This window comes from Sardina pilchardus, chromosome 15 (assembly GCF_963854185.1).
Source record: "Sardina pilchardus chromosome 15, fSarPil1.1, whole genome shotgun sequence".
NCBI classification, from domain to species: Eukaryota; Metazoa; Chordata; class Actinopteri; order Clupeiformes; family Clupeidae; genus Sardina; species Sardina pilchardus.
The window spans coordinates 28,660,513-28,678,012 of NC_085008.1; the positions used below are offsets into that span (position 1 = coordinate 28,660,513).

The 17,500-nt window shown below is 43.2% G+C and overlaps 3 protein-coding genes across 8 annotated transcripts in view; 2 read left to right on the forward strand and 1 right to left on the reverse strand.

Moving 5' to 3' along the window:
- suco (SUN domain containing ossification factor) overlaps positions 1 to 5,032 on the reverse strand; it is a 60,251-nt gene extending 55,219 nt beyond the window's left edge. For all 6 annotated transcript variants that reach the window (XM_062557064.1, XM_062557063.1, XM_062557062.1 and 3 more), the window contains exon 1: positions 4,772 to 5,032. In XM_062557064.1, coding sequence (XP_062413048.1) covers positions 4,772 to 4,824 — 53 coding nt within the window. In that variant the 5' untranslated portion in view covers positions 4,825 to 5,032. The remainder of the gene's footprint in view (positions 1 to 4,771) is intronic.
- Positions 5,033 to 6,472: 1,440 nt separating this feature from the next.
- On the forward strand, positions 6,473 to 9,621 carry tmed5 (transmembrane p24 trafficking protein 5). Its single transcript, XM_062557066.1, has 4 exons — positions 6,473 to 6,776; positions 7,532 to 7,629; positions 7,754 to 7,934; positions 8,665 to 9,621. The coding sequence occupies exons 1-4, from the start codon at positions 6,600 to 6,602 to the stop codon at positions 8,881 to 8,883; spliced, it is 675 nt and encodes a 224-aa protein (XP_062413050.1). The 5' UTR covers positions 6,473 to 6,599; the 3' UTR covers positions 8,884 to 9,621.
- Positions 9,622 to 14,181: 4,560 nt separating this feature from the next.
- On the forward strand, positions 14,182 to 15,867 carry pigc (phosphatidylinositol glycan anchor biosynthesis, class C). The gene is made up of 2 exons (XM_062556163.1): positions 14,182 to 14,247; positions 14,622 to 15,867. Exon 2 carries the CDS (start codon positions 14,625 to 14,627, stop codon positions 15,504 to 15,506), a length of 882 nt encoding a protein of 293 aa, XP_062412147.1. The 5' UTR covers positions 14,182 to 14,247; positions 14,622 to 14,624; the 3' UTR covers positions 15,507 to 15,867.
- Positions 15,868 to 17,500: the final 1,633 nt, after the last annotated feature.

Sequence of the window (17,500 nt, forward strand, 5' to 3'; positions counted from 1 at the left end):
CAGCGACAGCAAGGAAAACATTTTTTAAAAAAAACTCACACGGAAACACAAGGCACAGCTCAAAGTAAAGACAGAAATGTGGCCCAGAACGGCCATTGTAATCATTGGAACGCTCCAGGGGGAAATTGTTTGCTATGATGAGGTCATACATGTCATGGGTAGTTCTAAGAAGAGAGAAGAAAGTTCTTTGTGTTATTATCAAGCCTTACTGAGGATGTAATTCTCAGCCCCTGGTTTCTAGCAGAGGAGTTCTCTTCTCTTCCAAGACAGCCGAATAAACATGGCACCCAACGACTCCCCATGCCAGCCTAATAAACACGGCCCCCAACGACTCCCCATGCCAGGCAGGAACACGAGGAGCACCGTTATGTAACAGGTTTGTCAAAACTGCTTTTTTAAGGATGTCCTTCCCACTGCTGGGGCCCCCTATGATGACTGCAGTCGTCACACACACACACACACACACACACACACACACACACACACACACACACACACACACACACACACACACACACACACACACACACACACACACACACACACACACACACACACACACACACACACACACACACACACACAGTGCCTCTGTTGGTTCTGCAGTGAGCATGTTGAATTTGGGGGTGTTTAACAGGGGAGCGCAAGCAACCATGTTTTAGGAGTAACACAGCAATGCCACAGTGATAGCTGTAAACAAACGGCTTTCATTCGTTTATTAAAATGTGTATCGTGAAACCTTAAACAAAAACAATCAACATCACTATCTTCCTTCACTTATCTTGAGTCTTGAATTCGATTTTAATCATTATTATAGCAGTGCACTGCCAACAACAATCAACATCAATTCAGTTCTTGTGATCAACGATTATCGACTGCTATCCAAGACCAGATAATCCCTTCAGTAACTTTGGAAAGTTTCTGTTGGTGTAAAAATACTGATCTACGAACACTGCTATGTATGACCATGACACAGGACGAGTTTTAATCCACAAGGAGCCCAACCGGTTGAGGTTTTCCCTGGTGTTGCCTTCATTGGCCTTACCACCAGCAGGCTAAGGCCAGCAAACACACATCGGCAAAGTTATGGCTTCATCCAGTGTGTAAACTCTCCATGCCCACAGTGTGATTACCCAAACCAATGCCATCATTCTTATGCAACAGCTTGGCGTGATGGGGACTTAGCTGGCATCGCCACCTTAGCAGAGGGAAGCACTGAGAGCATTAACCTAAAGTATGATTACCTGCCTCTCACACCAGCGCTTTCCAGCCATATGCTGAGCCTATATGCCCTACACACACCTCTGCCAGAGAACGAACACACACACACACACACACACACACACACACACACCTCTGCCAGAGGACACACACAGCTCCATCTGAAGATGACAAAATGTCTCCCGCCCCCCCAGCAGCAAAAGCAAAACCCTATCCCTTTCTTGCTTGCCACCTCATTTTGGTCTCAGAGAATCATGCGAGACAAAAACATAATCTTTAGAACTAGCGATTTTAAATGGACCATCTGGACTTTTAAAAAGCTCTGGACTTTCCCTGTGGCACAAACACACACAAACACACACGCACACACACACACACACGCTGAATGGGAACTGTGTGTGAGGAGGCTGCTAGTGAGAGCTCACTTCCTTGCTCATTTACTTCTGTGCGGGGGGGGGGGGGGTGAAAAAGAACATTGTGTTCTTTACATTGCTTGGATATATAGCTTGGACAGATAATCATCAAACCGGTCTTGGAGGTGCATAGTTCAGTTTGTGTGTAAACACACACAATGACTCGTAGGACACCTCACTGGTCTTGACACTTCGCTATACATTCTGCCCTTTGCCCCAGTTCTGAAGCCAGAGGAGAAGTGAATATAGCATGTTTACTCTGGAGGGGAACATTTAACCCCTCCCCCTCCATCTATAGGTCACAAAGAAAGTCAAACATTTCCTTTGGCCGCTGGGCAGGATCTTTAAAAAAAGTGCAAAGTCCTCAATAACATGACACATGAAGTTTAAGTTTCAAGGTACAACCGAGCTCACAATAAAGGAGCAAAATTCTTCAAAATAGTGCTTGATTACATTACCTAAAAACACTGAAGAATTTAAGAGTGAAAGAAATTGATTCTTTTTTTCAACTGATAAGTTTCCAGAAAATTCTGAGAGAGCAGCTTTCTTTATCAGGAGGACCACAATACCATGCAACCTATAGGAGCCTCAACGTATGTCTATCAGCGAGGACATTCACGAACCCATTAACCCTGTCCTTCAGGAAAGAGGTTTCCATGGCAACCATGTGATCCGCTGCCTAACCCCCCACATTCGAGGGAGAAGAGGGCAGCAACTGATAGGGAGTCTGCTTCTCCCAGTCCAAAACAGACCCTCCAAAAAACAGGATTTTCCTCTGTACAAAACCACACTCTCATTCCAAAGGTGTCAAATTTGGCAAGGGTGGTTTAAAAGACTGAGGTCAGGACACTGCAAGTGTGACTTGAAACAGTCCAAGCTTGGTACTTGACTTTGATTACAAAGAAAGCAAGAAAAGAACGAAAGAAAGGGGAGAGGGAAGACATTAACCCTCTCTGAGCTCGCTCTCTCTCTCTCTCTCTCTCTCTCTCTCTCTCTCTCTCTGATACACAGACAGAGGGAAGAGTGAGAAAGCATGAGATAAATGTGGACACAGAAGAGCAAATAGGCACACACTCCACAAACAGCTCAGAGAGCTCAGAAAATAACATCAAATGCCCCAAAGGGAGGAGAGCAGTGTCGTATAGAGCATTACCCACCAAAAGAAAGATTAAGATGAAAGAAAGAAAGAAACACTAAATCTCGGTAAAGCTACTAGGATGTGTAAATTGGCTCAGGATTCAAAGAGGATGCCACCCCTGATTGCACACCTGTAAGGCTCTTAAAAATAGGATTTGGTGATGAATCATGTACTATGTATGTACTATATATAAGTCTATATAATGATGTATAGTGATTCAGTCACAGATATAGACAGTTACTAACCCACATTCAGTTGCTTCCCTGTGTGTTACAAGAGAAATAGGGGGTGAAGCTTTTTCTTCCTCTCTAGAAAGTATGTGCCTCTACAGGTATTTGGGTTCAAGTGCGATCAAAGAAAGCCTCAGGTTATAGGGCTTGCCCGACATAGCCCTGCTCCAGTATAGCCTATAATGTGTGGAGGCGAGGTGGCTTGAGCATACACAAAGAATCACACCTCAGTTGTCATGCGAATCTCATGCTCATGCTACCATACATGTTTAGGGACACTCCTGACCTATATATTGTGAGTAGCATTTCAACAAGAGCTGTAGCCCATGCGTTTCGACTGCTGAGCATCTAGGACGGGTGTCCCTCTTAAGTCTAAGAAGTAGGTCAAACTTGAACAAGCATGTTGGAATGAGCAACACTGGCTTTTTAAGTCCCCAGAATTTGATTGGAAAAGTTAGGGGAAAAGCCACTTAGAGAATCACATTAGTTTACCATGCCCTTTAACCACTTAAGGAAATTTAGTTGCAGCAAAACGGCACATAGAAACATCAAATGGTTTGTGGAGAAAAACAACCATGCACTGAGATGTAGAACCTAGCACTGTTTAATACATTTTAATGCTTTACATTAACAGAGAATCACAATTCAGTGAAACAGATACTAAACAACTCCAGATTCAGTTAGGCTACATTTTGCTGATGACCCTGCCACAGAACACTCTGAAAAGAAGGAACAGAAAAACATCCAGAACAACTTTTCAACGCTGGCCAGACCAGCACCAACACCAAGCTCCAGAAGAGCCTGCCCTGCACCCCTTCCCTTCCAGCCAGCAGTAGTGTTGGCTGGCTGTGATCATAATCGCTTTCTTGCGGCTCACGCTGGGTATTGAGGCCTGCGTCAGTGCCTGCCCGGCCTTAGTGAGCGCACAACTTGGGTTAATCCACCACCTGTCCACCCTCCACATGTCACCAGGACAGTACACACTTAGCCTATAAGGTAGAGACAAAGTCCAATTAAACCCACCGGTGATCCAGGTGGGTTAGGTCTACTTATCTGCCACCAAAGACTGAGGTGAATAGGACAATGGCCATTTAAATGCCCCACATGATTCATCAAGAGGGGGTCGTGGTCCTTCACAGCTGATGAGCTTTTAGTGAGTGAAAATGGGAAAAACAGCACATAAACGTGCAACAAGGAAAGATGTATTTGCCAAACAAAAGTGACTAAGTTGGTTGATGAGAAATTGTTTTACTGACCATCTCTTTTACTGAAAAGATGGACTTGGGGGTTATACTTGTCAATCCCAATCACAGTGTAAATCTTGGATGGGGTATCATGTGTTGTCAATAAACGTTCATATTGACAGCATTGGTAAACATGACAGCTGGGCTGTAACCGAAGCAGTCAGAACAATCCCAGGTGGTCACAAAATTAGTGTGACAGGAAAACACGGCTGAAATTGATATTATACATGGACCGACCTCCCCACATTGGCTTCGTTTCGATACAAGCGTTCTCTCCCAGTTCAGATCCAGTCGCCATCCTCCCACTACTGGTAGTACATTTTGTACTACATTGCATCCCCCTTCATAAGGCGACCGCTCAAGTCGGTTGGCTAAAGCTAGCTGGCTAATGACAAAATACCACTTCACACAACTAAGCCAAGCACATTTTGCCTTTGTATGTGAATGTAATTACAGCAATAACAAGTCGTGGGTGTGAGATGTCCCTTTCGTAAGAGGTATATCATGAAGTTCGATTTCACTTACCAGCACAGGAGAGCTACAATGAGGCACACCAACAAAACGCGCAGCCTCTTCATTATCTTCCCGCGGGGACCAACATCCTCGCTTTTTTGTGTATTTCTGTCTCTTTAACAGCTTATAAACAGTAGAAACGCAACCGAGCTGTTATTTATCAACAACCACGTAAACTATTAAAATGATTAAAATAACAAGGGGTGTCTGTCACTTCACAAAAGCAATATTCTCCTTGTATGAATATTGCAACATCAACCCCCAACAGCTCTTTCGCTTGCTTTCCTCTGTAACTGGTCTTGTTGCGCTAGCTCTCCTTGTGTTAGCGCTGCTGCGGTTGTGCTTTCAGCCAATGGGAAAAGCCAGCGGCAGCCGAGCTGTGACGTTCCGCACAAAAACCCCGCCCTCATCCCTGATCCAAGATGAGTTGGAGGCACAGTCATGGGACGCGTCAGCATTTGATAAGCAAACCAAATCTTAACATCTACCACAAAATAATTGTGCAATCGACAAACTGGGGTTCATGTGATGATGACATGTACCTCCATGCTTACTCAATATGAAAGTGGAAAACACCTGAGACACCAAACCTCCTTGTGGTGTTCATGCTGAGGTAGACCACTTGTGCATATTAGGCCTAAATGCTCTAGTGTTTTCGGATCCAGGTAATAATACACAACAGGTACCCGCTTCAGTATAGCATCTACAACACAGTATCCATGCTATTTATAATATGTTCTTTGCGAAATTACTCCTTAAAGCCCACCTTTATTATGGGGCAGCCGTGGCGCTAGGTCCTCGATCTTGAAACCGGTAGCCTGACCAGCCAATCTAGATGTCTAGGCTATGAAACCGGAGGGTTGCCCGTTCGATCCCCCAACAGTCCACGGCTGAACTGCCATTGAGCAAGGCACCTCTCACTGCTGCCCGGGCGCCGCTGTTGGGCAGGCATACTGCTCTGGGTTAGTGTGTGCTTCACCTCACGGTGTATTCACTGCGTGCTGTGTGTGACCACTAATTCACGAATTGGGATAAATGCAGAGACCGAATTTCCCTCACGCGACCAAAAAAAGTGCTAGGCTATATAGTCCTACTTAAATTATCAATTTATCAAAAGGCATCTCTAGCCACCAAATCTATCCCTTAATATGAAAGCACCAGATTGGCATACACAGTGCGATGTTAGGAAATGAGCTACAGGCCTGTTATTCCAATAACACCAGTAGGCCTATCTGACCATTATAATAGGCTACTTGGACAAAGGGAAATCTTGTGGGGGGAAAGCTCGACATTTCTTACCCTTATAGGCTACATAGTGTGTTTCATGTAGGCTACGTGCCGAACGTATCGACCATTTAAAAAGTGAACTGAAATCAAACCTTTCCGATATTTGCTGTGAAAAATGCATTTGAATACTTGAAGCGCAACCTCAGAAGTTTGACATGTCCTCCAAAGAACAACAATTCCCGTCATACCTTTCTCAGTAGGTGCCTTTTACATTGCCTGAGTCTAATATAAAATTCATAAATATTTAATCACAGATTTTAATGAATTGTACAATAATTTGATATATTCTACATATAGCATATTCTAGTACCTTATAACTGAAACCATACATCATTAAGATTTTCCTAATTCTCACACTTCTCCGTGGGGTCCTTACATTTTAACATCCCCTCAACTCGTTTGGTGAGCTGTACATCCCTAGAAGTTTTGACGGGTGCTAAGTCGTCTATCTCGGTAACTTTACTCGGAGGTCCATTGCGAACAGTAGCTTATTTTCATTCCAAAATTTGGAGTATTATTTGTGTAATACTGAGAGTAACATCCTTGTGAGACTATGTTACTAGAGAGTAGAGTGTTACTGTTGTTGTCGGTGTTCCTGGCGAAGCGCTCTTTGGTAGCTGGATTTTCTCAGTCTTTCGATAGTGACTTTACATTCACTCTTCCTGCTGGCCAAAGGGAATGTTTCTATCAAACCATGAAGAAAGACGCCTCTCTGGAGATTGAATACCAGGTAATGTAGGCTACATATGACTTTCTCCGTTTCTTTCCCAATAAGTAATTCATTTTAAGTTTAAGTCATGTCACACGCCACAGAACATCTCTCTGTATTAGTGATTGATTGCTTATTGCTAACATAATGGGATTTAGCTTGATGTTTTGTCTCTGAAGTTTTTTTTATTTTAACGTTTCATTTTGTAAGTTTTTATTGTGTGTGGTTGTGTGTTAAAAGGCAATGCTTGGAGATTCTCATTGGCTTTCACGCAAGTGGTTGGATTGCTTAACCTGTTGGCCAGTATCCTAATAGATGATCCCTTTACTGACATCAATATTCTCATTTTATACATGAAATCGCGTCATTTCAGGGGTCTGTCAGACATTATCCCATGTAGTCAGGTTAACAGTCTTCCTCAATGTTATATCATTATGTCTGAGACGCCGACAAGACAACTTGTTGGATGATAAAACCAAGTTTTGTGGAGTGCCAGTGTTTTCAAATCCGTGTAAGAAGTGAAATGCCAGAGAATTGCTTCATCTATGCTCAATGGCCCTTCATCTCACTTGGTCACTGCTTAGTCTGATGACGAAATAAATGAAATTTGATAACTGAAGACTGTCACAGAGTAGTTATTGGTATCACTGGCATCAGCAGTCTGACAGCCTCCATGATTTTTGTTAGATGTCATCTGTAGTGGTCATCTCTGTTGAGGCTGACTGGACAGCGGAGATGTCCTGATTCAGTGTGCATGATATGATTGTGCTTCACAGGTGCTCGATGGCGCAGGTTTAGATGTGGACTTCTACCTGTCATCACCAGATGGGGAAACTTTGGCCAGTGACTTCAGGAAATCGGATGGAGTCCACACGTATGTGTCTGCACATTGTTCTTCTTCCTACTGTAGATGTACTGATAAACATCTAGTTCCTTGCAGTTGATATTTACTCACCACATCTAACCATAGCTGTCATGTTTGCATGTGCTTCCTGTAGAGTGGAGACACATGACGGAGACTACATGATCTGCTTCGACAACACCTTCAGCACTGTGTCAGAGAAGATCATTTTCTTTGAGCTGATTCTGGACAATATGGGCAGTGATGACAACGCTGACGAGTGGAAAGAGTACGTCCACGGTACCGACATGCTCGACATGAAGCTGGAAGATATTATGGTGAGAATGCTCTTGAAGCCATGAAATCCGTATCACTACCCCTCTGGGTAGTAGCATGTGCGCTGCAGATGTTAAGGGGAAAGTACCATCTCTCAAGAAATAATGCAAAGCAGCACCTGTGTGTTTCTGTCAGTCAATGATATGTTTGATATCCAAGGGCAGAGCTGTGTACTGAATAAGCTGTCAGGTTTTGACCTCCTTGTTTTGGTATTTCAGCCACGAGAATGTTTTGTGACGTGTATGGTGTCAATGTGACCATCCGTGACCTTTGATAGACAGACGGATGCAGACATGATGGCAGCCTTCCCTCAAAGGCACAGGGGTCCTGACCTGAACTGAACAGAATACATGCCACCCCATACCTCCCATACTCAAAATAGTCATTGATATTCTAGATTTAGAATCATTTGTCAAAAGTAAACAATAGTGGCAGGAAGTAAACAGTGGCAGCTGTTAAATGTATCATGCTAGACTCAGAGACAGCGAGTCGCAGTGCAAACATTACACAACCTCAGTCACTGTTGTCCCATGAGATATCAGTAGATGGCTATCAGTAGATTACTACTACACTAGTAGAAATAAGTTTGCACACAAGCTTTAAAGAGGACGGTGTTCATTCAAGAAAAATATTTTCCAAGTACACCTGAGGAAGACTTAAACCCCATCTAAAGTGCTTTAGCCATCTAAATCTCCTTTGTTAATCATCCCGCTTCTTCCTTTTGGCCTCCAGGACACGATAAACAGCGTCAAAGCGCGGCTGGGGAAGAGTCTGCAGATCCAGACGGTGCTGCGAGCCTTCGAGGCCCGGGACCGCAACCTGCAGGAGAGCAACTACGAGCGGGTCAACGTGTGGTCCTGCACCAACCTGGTGATCATGCTGGTGGTCTCTGGGATCCAGGTGTACGTGCTACGCAGCCTCTTTGAGGACAAGAGGGCCTCGCGGACGTAAATCCAAGCATGTGCTCGCCAGCGCCACCCCATGCCAGGGAGGGACGATTGGCATCATGGGCCACACCAAGAGACTTGAGAGAGTAACACACACACAGACACACACACACACACACACACACACACACATACACACACACACACACACACTGGGTCACTGCTCCTAGCCACTGCAGATGAGGGTTCCTCTCTCTTCCTGTTCCTCCTCCTGTTCTTCTTCCTCCTCTCCTACCCCACTCTCACCTGACGAAGACAATCAGTCCCAAAGCTCTATATTTCTATTTTCTACCCAAAAGGTCAACGCACTGTTTCAGTTTACACATTATTCTAATATGAAAGTAATGAGAGTGGGACCTATGGTGGTGTTTTCATTCTAGGTATTCATCATGTTTGTCCCTGCAGGATTTTAAAGTTACAAAGCTTAGTAAAGCAATACAGACTACCTGAAGAACAAGCATTTTTACAAATTATGCAAACACAATAGTATTAGGGTGATGGGAAAGTCATTTGTGGATTTCTGTGGATATTCTTCTGGCACTGACGTCAATTGATGCCTCTACCCCATTCTTCCGTTTTTTGTCCCTTTTACTATTGTGCCACACCTTATGTTTCCATTCAGACTATTGCTGCTGCCATTGTGCTGTGCCCCAAACTCGTTTTTACATTTCTGTGCCATGCCCTTCAGGCAAAATCACATTCATCACTCAAGCCAATCGTGAGATTTTTTTTTTTTAGTTAAGGGGATCAGTGAAAAAGAATTGTGGCACTGCAGTAGAAAGTCATCCTGGGAAACTTGTCACATCAAGACAAGCGGATACTTGCAGTATGCACCTGCCGTATGGTAGCACTGAGCCACAGGCTATATTATGCTTCATAGATGTTACACTTCATATATAGGGTGCCTCTCATGCAGCGTTTATACGTCCTCCCTCGCTCCTCGGGCCTCGATCCTCATTGATCTACATAAAGAAAGATAGAGGAAGGGATAGACTATCCCATTGTTGCCGCCCTATCATTCTTTATGTAGATCAGCGAGGATCGAGGCCCGAGGAGCGAGGGAGGACGTATAAACGCTGCATGAGAGGCACCTATAGATTGCCAAATGTGGTCTAGACGTGGGTCCTGTCTATAGACACCCATGGTTGGACAACTCGCACCGACTGACTGCCACACTGGTCTCCTGCAGACTGATAAGCTGGCTTCCCTCTGGCTCCTCTTTGCACAGAGACACTGATCTGGGCAGCGGGGCTCAGCTGTAGTAGCTGTAGCTGTGTGAGTTGGGTTAGGTAAGGAAGGGCCGTCTGTCGTAACTAAATCACTGATCTTGTTGTCATGCCTGCCTGACCTACATGTGTTTGGCGACCATTCCAGCTTGGCATCGACGGGGGCGTCATGTTCCACCTCCTTGGCACAGGGGGGGCCTGTCTGTCAAGTCACGTCTGTGTGGCAGTCAGCCTATTTCTGCACTGAGGTTATACTTACTATACTTATACACGTGTTTCCATGGCAGCCACTCCTTGGTCTTTAGGTGTGGGGTGGGTGGGTGGGTGGGTTTGAGGAAGGTTCTTGGTTGCCATGCCATACCTGAAACTGTTCTTGAGACTTTCTTTTTTTTTTTCTTGGTGTGGAGTGCTCAGTCGAAAACAAAACGGTGGTGTTTTTAATTTATGATGTTCATTGGTTATGATTCTAACATTTGTTGAGTGATAAGGATTGAATGAATAATGCAAGCTTGCATATTAAATATGATAGACACAGGCACACAAGCACTAACATAGCAATGAAGGATGTAACAGAAAATGTTTTAGTAACTGCTGACTCTTTGACTGCTGCTGCTCTGTTTAAGTTAACATGCTAGATGTGAGCTGGGCAAAATTGCTGAAACCGCCAAATTTGGATCGTTGCCATAGTAATATTTAGTCACCTTATCCCAATTGATGAACAAGGGCTCACCAAGACATTCTGTACACTAAGCTATGTCCATAATAAGAACCTACCGTAATTTCCCGACTATTAGCCGCGGTTATACATTGATTTAGCAAAATTTCCTCTGCTATGAGGTTAATGCGGGGGGGGGGGGGGGGAGTTAATATGGTGTTAATATGGTTTTGTTTCTTTTAGCTTGCATAAAACACTGTCCAGCGGCTTATACACAATGCGGCTTATATGCGGGAAATTACTGTATTACTTATTGTAATAGATACCTGTGATGTGACTGGGTATATTCCCATACAGGAGACAAAACAGTAGGGATAAATGGAAGGTGCAGTTTATTGGGGTCTTTAGTGTCTCTCTTTTCTCCCGTTATGATCAATGCTGCCATCTTGTGGATGAAAGGGTGAACTGCCCTAAACACTGCAGAGAACAACACATATGCACAAAAGACAAGCGCAGGTCAGAGAACATGAACCATGAGTGCTCCTTTTGTATTTCCTCATGATAAAACCAGTTCAGTGATTTGGATTTTATTGGGAAAACAGTATATTTGTAAATGTGTATGATACCAGATAAAATACTTTAAGAAACAATATCATGTTGTATAAAGTCCCAAGTGCCCTTGTAATGGTGATCACAAAGAAGCAGTCCTTATTAAGTCTTCTCATAATTGGTGTGGAGTGATGAGTGTCTGCTGTAAATTAGGAAGCGGTGACAGTTTAACACGGTGTGGCATGCCAGACGAGCAGGCTAAGTCTGTTACTTGTCCTCCCATGCTGTTGCTGTCTAATAGATGTCTAAGTAAGTACCGTGGATGCAATCACACAGATGTCCTACCTCTGACTCCTGGCAAAATTGCTACTCTAACTGCTAACCTCTGTAACTGTAGGTCCCAATTCCCACTTGTTTCCAGAACTAACATTTATGGAAGAAATAAATGGGAAAAACGGTAAAACTAAGACTTAGTTCAGATAAGTGCATTTTTAAACCTAACAGAAACTGTCTTGCTTTTCTCAAAGTTTTTTGGGGAAAAGCTTCTTTTTTTTTTGTTATTTTGTTTTTATGAGCTGTGAACACTTGAGGTGCCTGCTGGACTGCGACTGCCTCAGAAAAAATCTGTGTGAACACCTGTGGATTTGTTACGGATGAACTATGTGGGTTCAGACATCCTCATCTGAATCCCATCAAGTCATAATAAAAGCATTTTAAGACATTTTTATATCGGTCTATGTTGACGTCATTTCTTCCTGCGTAGCGAATTCATCCCCCAAGCATGACCTTAGTTTAGGGCCGCAACTGAAGCACACCGCCATTTTCGCTATAAATGAGGAACCTGTCCTATTGACAGATGTGACAGTGACAGTTATGTTTTGTAATCATTATACTAGAATAATCTGTGTAATTGTGTTGAATTACAGACAGCTTCTAAAATGAAAGTGCTTATTCTATGATTGTCCATATACAGTACTTATCTACTCAGTAAACGCCACAAGCAGGTACGGGTTATATTTTGTTCCAACAATGTAGGTATTTTTCACAGCAAGTGTTATTTAGATACTAGAACATAATTTTCCAATTATGTAGAAAACAATTCTGTTTCTGGTTACATTGATGTTCAAAGCACTGTCTTTCCCCAAAATATCTTAACATATTTTAAAACTTGTTTCTGAATTTTACTTAATTTCATGGAATGCATCAAAGCACTTGAGTAAAACCCAAATGGTCACTACTGCTCTCTCGACACAAATGTGATCTAGTTTATAGTCCAAGTGTGATGTAGTAACTGTACTATTTGTAATGTAGTTCACATATTTTAAGAAGAGCCCTCAGTGTATTCTTTTGTCTCTGACCTTTTATGAGGGATCCTCTGGGTGGGAGCATTTGGGAGTTTTTGGTGGAATTGAGGCCGTACACCCAGACACTGCTCTGTAGCGGCACCAGAGACAACAGCAAGACACAGGGGCCTCAGCCTAGAAGAGGCGCACACCAGATATCCCAGAACACAATCAACAACATGGTCCAACATGGTGGTTGTCTGTTTGTCTGTTTTTTTTTTATTATCTTATTTTACTTATTAATTTATTTTCTGCATGTTATGTGTAGGTATGTGTGAATGTATGTGTATGTGTATGCAGGTATGTCATATGTGTATGTTTGTTACTTTTATGTTAGCAGCATGTAGCAATGTAGTCCAAGACAAATTTCCTTCGGGACAATAAAAAGTATATTCTATTCTAACAACATTGACAGGTAGAGATCATGTATTCTACTCTGCATGAGCTGTATGGTCAAGTCAAGTTTATTTACGTAGCGTATTTCATACACAGAGGTCATTGTGGACATGTGCTTTATTCAATTAATTCAATTCAATTTAAATTTAATTTCACTTATAGAGCGCGAAAACATTACACATGTCTCATGGCGCTTTACAGAGTGTTAAACATTCAAAGAGAGCCCATGAGTAACAGGGGCAAGGAAAAACTCCCTAGAATTGGAGATACATATAGGAAGAGTAAGTCATTTGTAGTATCAGAAAGTTCAAATAGTCCAGTGTAGGGAATAAATAAGTAATAGCAGATAAAAAAAATGCATAGATGGGCAAGTCAAAGAGTAATTTAAAAAAAGATGATAATAAAACGTAACGTCTCCTCAGTCCACTCCACCCCTCCCGCTCACCTGCCCCGGCGCAGCTTCCCGTAGTACACCGCCGTAGGTTGACCCATGGTCTGCATCACAGTAGAATTGCTCTGCGAGATCACAGACTACAAAACAGGCTACAGATCAACTCTCTGTGAGAAGTGCAGTGCTACTACAATATGGAGTGAGGCAATGTCTGTCCAGATTCACCAATAGGCCAGACTTGTCTCCAAATACATGGTCCTAAGGGTGCATAGGCCTACTGTATGTGAGGCGATGTACATGTATAAATCTCACCATGGTAGGCAGGTTGGTTGTCTCTGTGTCTTTGGGAGGATGAGGAGCACTGGGCCAAGTCTTCCATCTCATCATGGAGTTGTGGCTTGTGCACAAAAAAAAAAGCATGATGAGACGAGGGATGACAGGACTTGAAAACATCCATTCAAATGTGCAATCCTTTACCTGGCATTTGCATTGCCTCTCTGGTGGAAGAGTTTACTTTGGCGGTCAGGACAACAAATATTCACCGTAGACATCTGGAAAAGAATATTTATTAAACTTAAAAATAGTGAAAAATTAATTAGTGAAAAATAAAATTAGACATGATGGCATCAGTAAATAAGTAATACATAATTACTAACCATTGGTTTATATTGATTCAATTCCACCTCTTGACAGCAGAGGTCACTATATCGTCTTAACCAATTTATATTTTACAGAGATGTCATGTCACTTCCGTGTAGTACTGTGACGAGATTTACTAGGAAATGAACAAGGGACAACCATCCCTCTGGTAATATAATCTACTGTACTCCATATTTACTATTTGCATATATCAAATACAATGTATTTTAAGAAGTTAAAAGCTCGAACCAAAAGCTGCAGAGTGGTGTTCTTCACCAAGCGTTAAAAACAGTAATGTTGCTAGGCTGTTAAAGTTAGCTGGTTAGCGTTGAGGCAGCACTGTCCCAGTCTTTCCTGTTTCACTACTCTCTTATTTTAAACATCCTAATGTTGTACTATTGGTTGTACAGTCAATGTTTCTATTTATTTTCGTGATGTCCAGCTGTTTTGATGGAAATCAGTCCATTTCTTACTGGTCTATAGGCTGAAAGCATAGTTATACATGGGCGATGGAAATGACAATTGTCTGACCGGTTTCTTTAGGTGATGGGGGCCGATAGCGGTCCTGGTGGTCCCCCTGCGGTCCCCTGGCGCAAAGTGCTGTACGAGCGCCAGCCATACCCGGACAATTATGTTGACCCCCGCTTCCTGGAGGATCTGAGGCGAAATGTCGGTGTTCGCCAGTACCGATACTGGAATGTGGTGCGCGAGGCTGGTCTGGTGTCCCAGCAGGTGTCCTGCGTATCCTTGTTTGTCACGCTGTGGTCTTACATGGAGCAAGGACATCTCTCTCCCTCTACGTTACTGTCCGCTGGACTGCTGAGCTCCCTGGTGGGGTATGGACTCTACAAGGTGCTGGGTGGCAGCAGAAGTGACGACCGTTCATCGTGGGCCGATCTTCAGAGTGCCGCAATCTTTTTGGCCTTCACGTTCGGCTTCTCCCCGGTGCTGAAAACTCTCACCGAGTCAGTCAGCACAGACACCGTGTACGCCATGTCTGCGATGATGCTCTTGGCTCACCTGGTGTCCTTCCCTTATGCCCAGCCCAGCCCCCCAGGTAGCCTCTCTCTCAACGCAGCCCTATTCGCCTCCGTCTGTCTGGCGTCGCGCTTGCCAGGGGCGCTCCACACCTTTGCCATGCTGACTTGTGCCCTGCTGGTCTTTGCTTTGTGGCCTTGTCTATTGCACCGGTTGACGGAGCACGCACCGTGGAGCTTCCCCTGGATCACCAGCCTGGTGTCAATAGGTGGAGTGATGGGCCTGGGCTCCCTCTGGCCTACAGGGTCTCTGCTGCTGGCATCGGCCCTCCTCACACTCACCCTGATCTGCCCTCTGCTTCTCGTACGCCTACAGAGGCACAAGGACAACATCCACGGGCCCTGGGACGAGGCGGTGATTCGGGAAGACCTTTCTCACTTTTTGAACTGAGACAGAGGGGCTGTAACAAAGTTGCCATTTTGTTATCAGTCTTTGACACTGAAAGGGCTTACAGTGATTGACTAAAATGATTGTTGCCAAGTTGTCCCTTTTTAAAAACATTTAGGGTTAATCTGTTTTTAGTAGACATGGAGTATTGTTGCACTGAGGCATCTCAGTTCTCAGGAGTACGCTCTAAACATTCCCAAGAAAGAGACTTTTATCCTTCCATTTGACTTACTGTAGACCTACTCTGCTGTATGGAGTGGAACATCTGATTAATATTGTCCCAAGTAACTTCAGTATTAATCATTAAAATAAATGGGCTTTAACATATTTTTTAAAATGCTAAATAATAAAGATATTTTGTGTACCTGCTGTGACGTGTATTTTTTGTTGTTGTTGTATTGACTTGGTTTTGGAGATGCAGGCTATAACTATGACTTGCACTGACACTAGGATCTTATTCTGTGTCAAATCAGATAAGGTGGTTGCTGACGGTCTCAGATTTTGTTCAAACCCCAAAACCAAGGCTTGTTAAATATTTTTTGTCCAAATCTTTAGTTTTCATTTTATTTTCAGCCCTTGAAAGTACTTCAGTTTTGCGTCCTGAAAATAACATCATCTGGAAGCATTGTTTGGACATGAATATAATGAAAAGTATTATTCATAGACGGCCCAAACTGTGTAGGGTGGAAGACAAATGTTCTCAGTATGACTTAACTATTCACAGTTTGTATGGCATTTTCATTGATTTTCTACAAAGCCCCAGATTTGAGGGGCAAAGTGCAAAAAGTCTTAACTTGTATTTGTACTCATCTGGTATGTCATTATTTTTGTCTTTACATACAACATTTTATTAACGTTTCATCAAATTAAATTGGTATGTGGGGTACCTCATAGGCACTTCTATGTGAAAGTAGCTCACTGTATGGGTATTTAGTGTACAAAGTGCCAGTGTTGAAGATAGATTTGCCTCAAGGACAAGAATGAAAATACTTAGGTACCCAATGTGACCAATTAAGTGTATTTATGTATGAATGAAACATGGTGCATCATTGTTATTTTACGCACCAAATGACTGAGCTATTCCCACATTGATTTCCGTTACAGAGGCCACAAATATTGGCTCTGCAGCATTAATAAAGTATTGGACTTGCAGACAAAATGATTGGTGCCATGATGTGGATAAAAAATTAGTTTTCAAGACCCTCAATATCACCAGTTTTGCACGGTCTTTCATATCTAGGGCCTTATATAAAGCTAATGGACATGCAGTAAACTTTTATCCATTCATAGATAGATAGATATACTTTATTTATCCCCAAGGAGACATAGGACATGTCTGTCTCCCAACCTCTAAAGTTTAGGCAGGTCAAGGCATTTCTGAAACAAATTAACTTCTGCAAAATCAAGGGTGAAAAAAATGCATTACAACATTGGGAATTAGCCAAAAAATATTTACCAGGTCTTAGTTTTGGGACCTAAATGGGCCTAATAGGTGGACAACCCTAGAGCAAAATCTGAGACAGAGCGCCAACAATTTTCCGGGCTTCTGTCTGTTTTAACACGGAATGACCGTTTACCTTTACAACGCAGATTGACTTCAGTTAGTTTACCATGACCCTGAACGTGTGTAGGCTGTAACTGGAGGGACAAGCAGCCGCAGGTCTGACCAAATACCTTAACGTGTTCTCTGGTAGGCCGGGCCAGGATAGAATGTTGCTTGGGCCTTTTATACGAGTTGCCGCCCCGCTCCATGATGTTAAGTCCGCGGCTCGAAACGATGTTCAACCGGGACGGGGGACACTTCCCAGCAGCACCTACTCCCTGCTCAGATGCAGCTCCAACTCCTCGTTTTATACATTTTGTGATATTTCGTCACAAATAACTGGTAATAATAGAACGCGATGGAAGCAGTCATGTAGGCTAGGCAACATTAACAGTAGGCTGCTGTTCCACTGATACAATTTTCAGTTATTTTAAACTACATCAGTTTCCAAAAC

Bases quoted from the DNA above. Each gene is read 5' to 3' on its own strand.
- tmed5 (XM_062557066.1), top strand. From the start codon at position 6,600: ATGTTACTAGAGAGTAGAGTGTTACTGTTGTTGTCGGTGTTCCTGGCG. The intron at 6,777-7,531 runs GTAATGTAGGCT...TGTGCTTCACAG, and splicing joins CTCTGGAGATTGAATACCAG to GTGCTCGATGGCGCAGGTTT. The intron at 7,935-8,664 runs GTGAGAATGCTC...TTTGGCCTCCAG, and splicing joins TGAAGCTGGAAGATATTATG to GACACGATAAACAGCGTCAA.
- pigc (XM_062556163.1), top strand. From the start codon at position 14,625: ATGGGGGCCGATAGCGGTCCTGGTGGTCCCCCTGCGGTCCCCTGGCGC.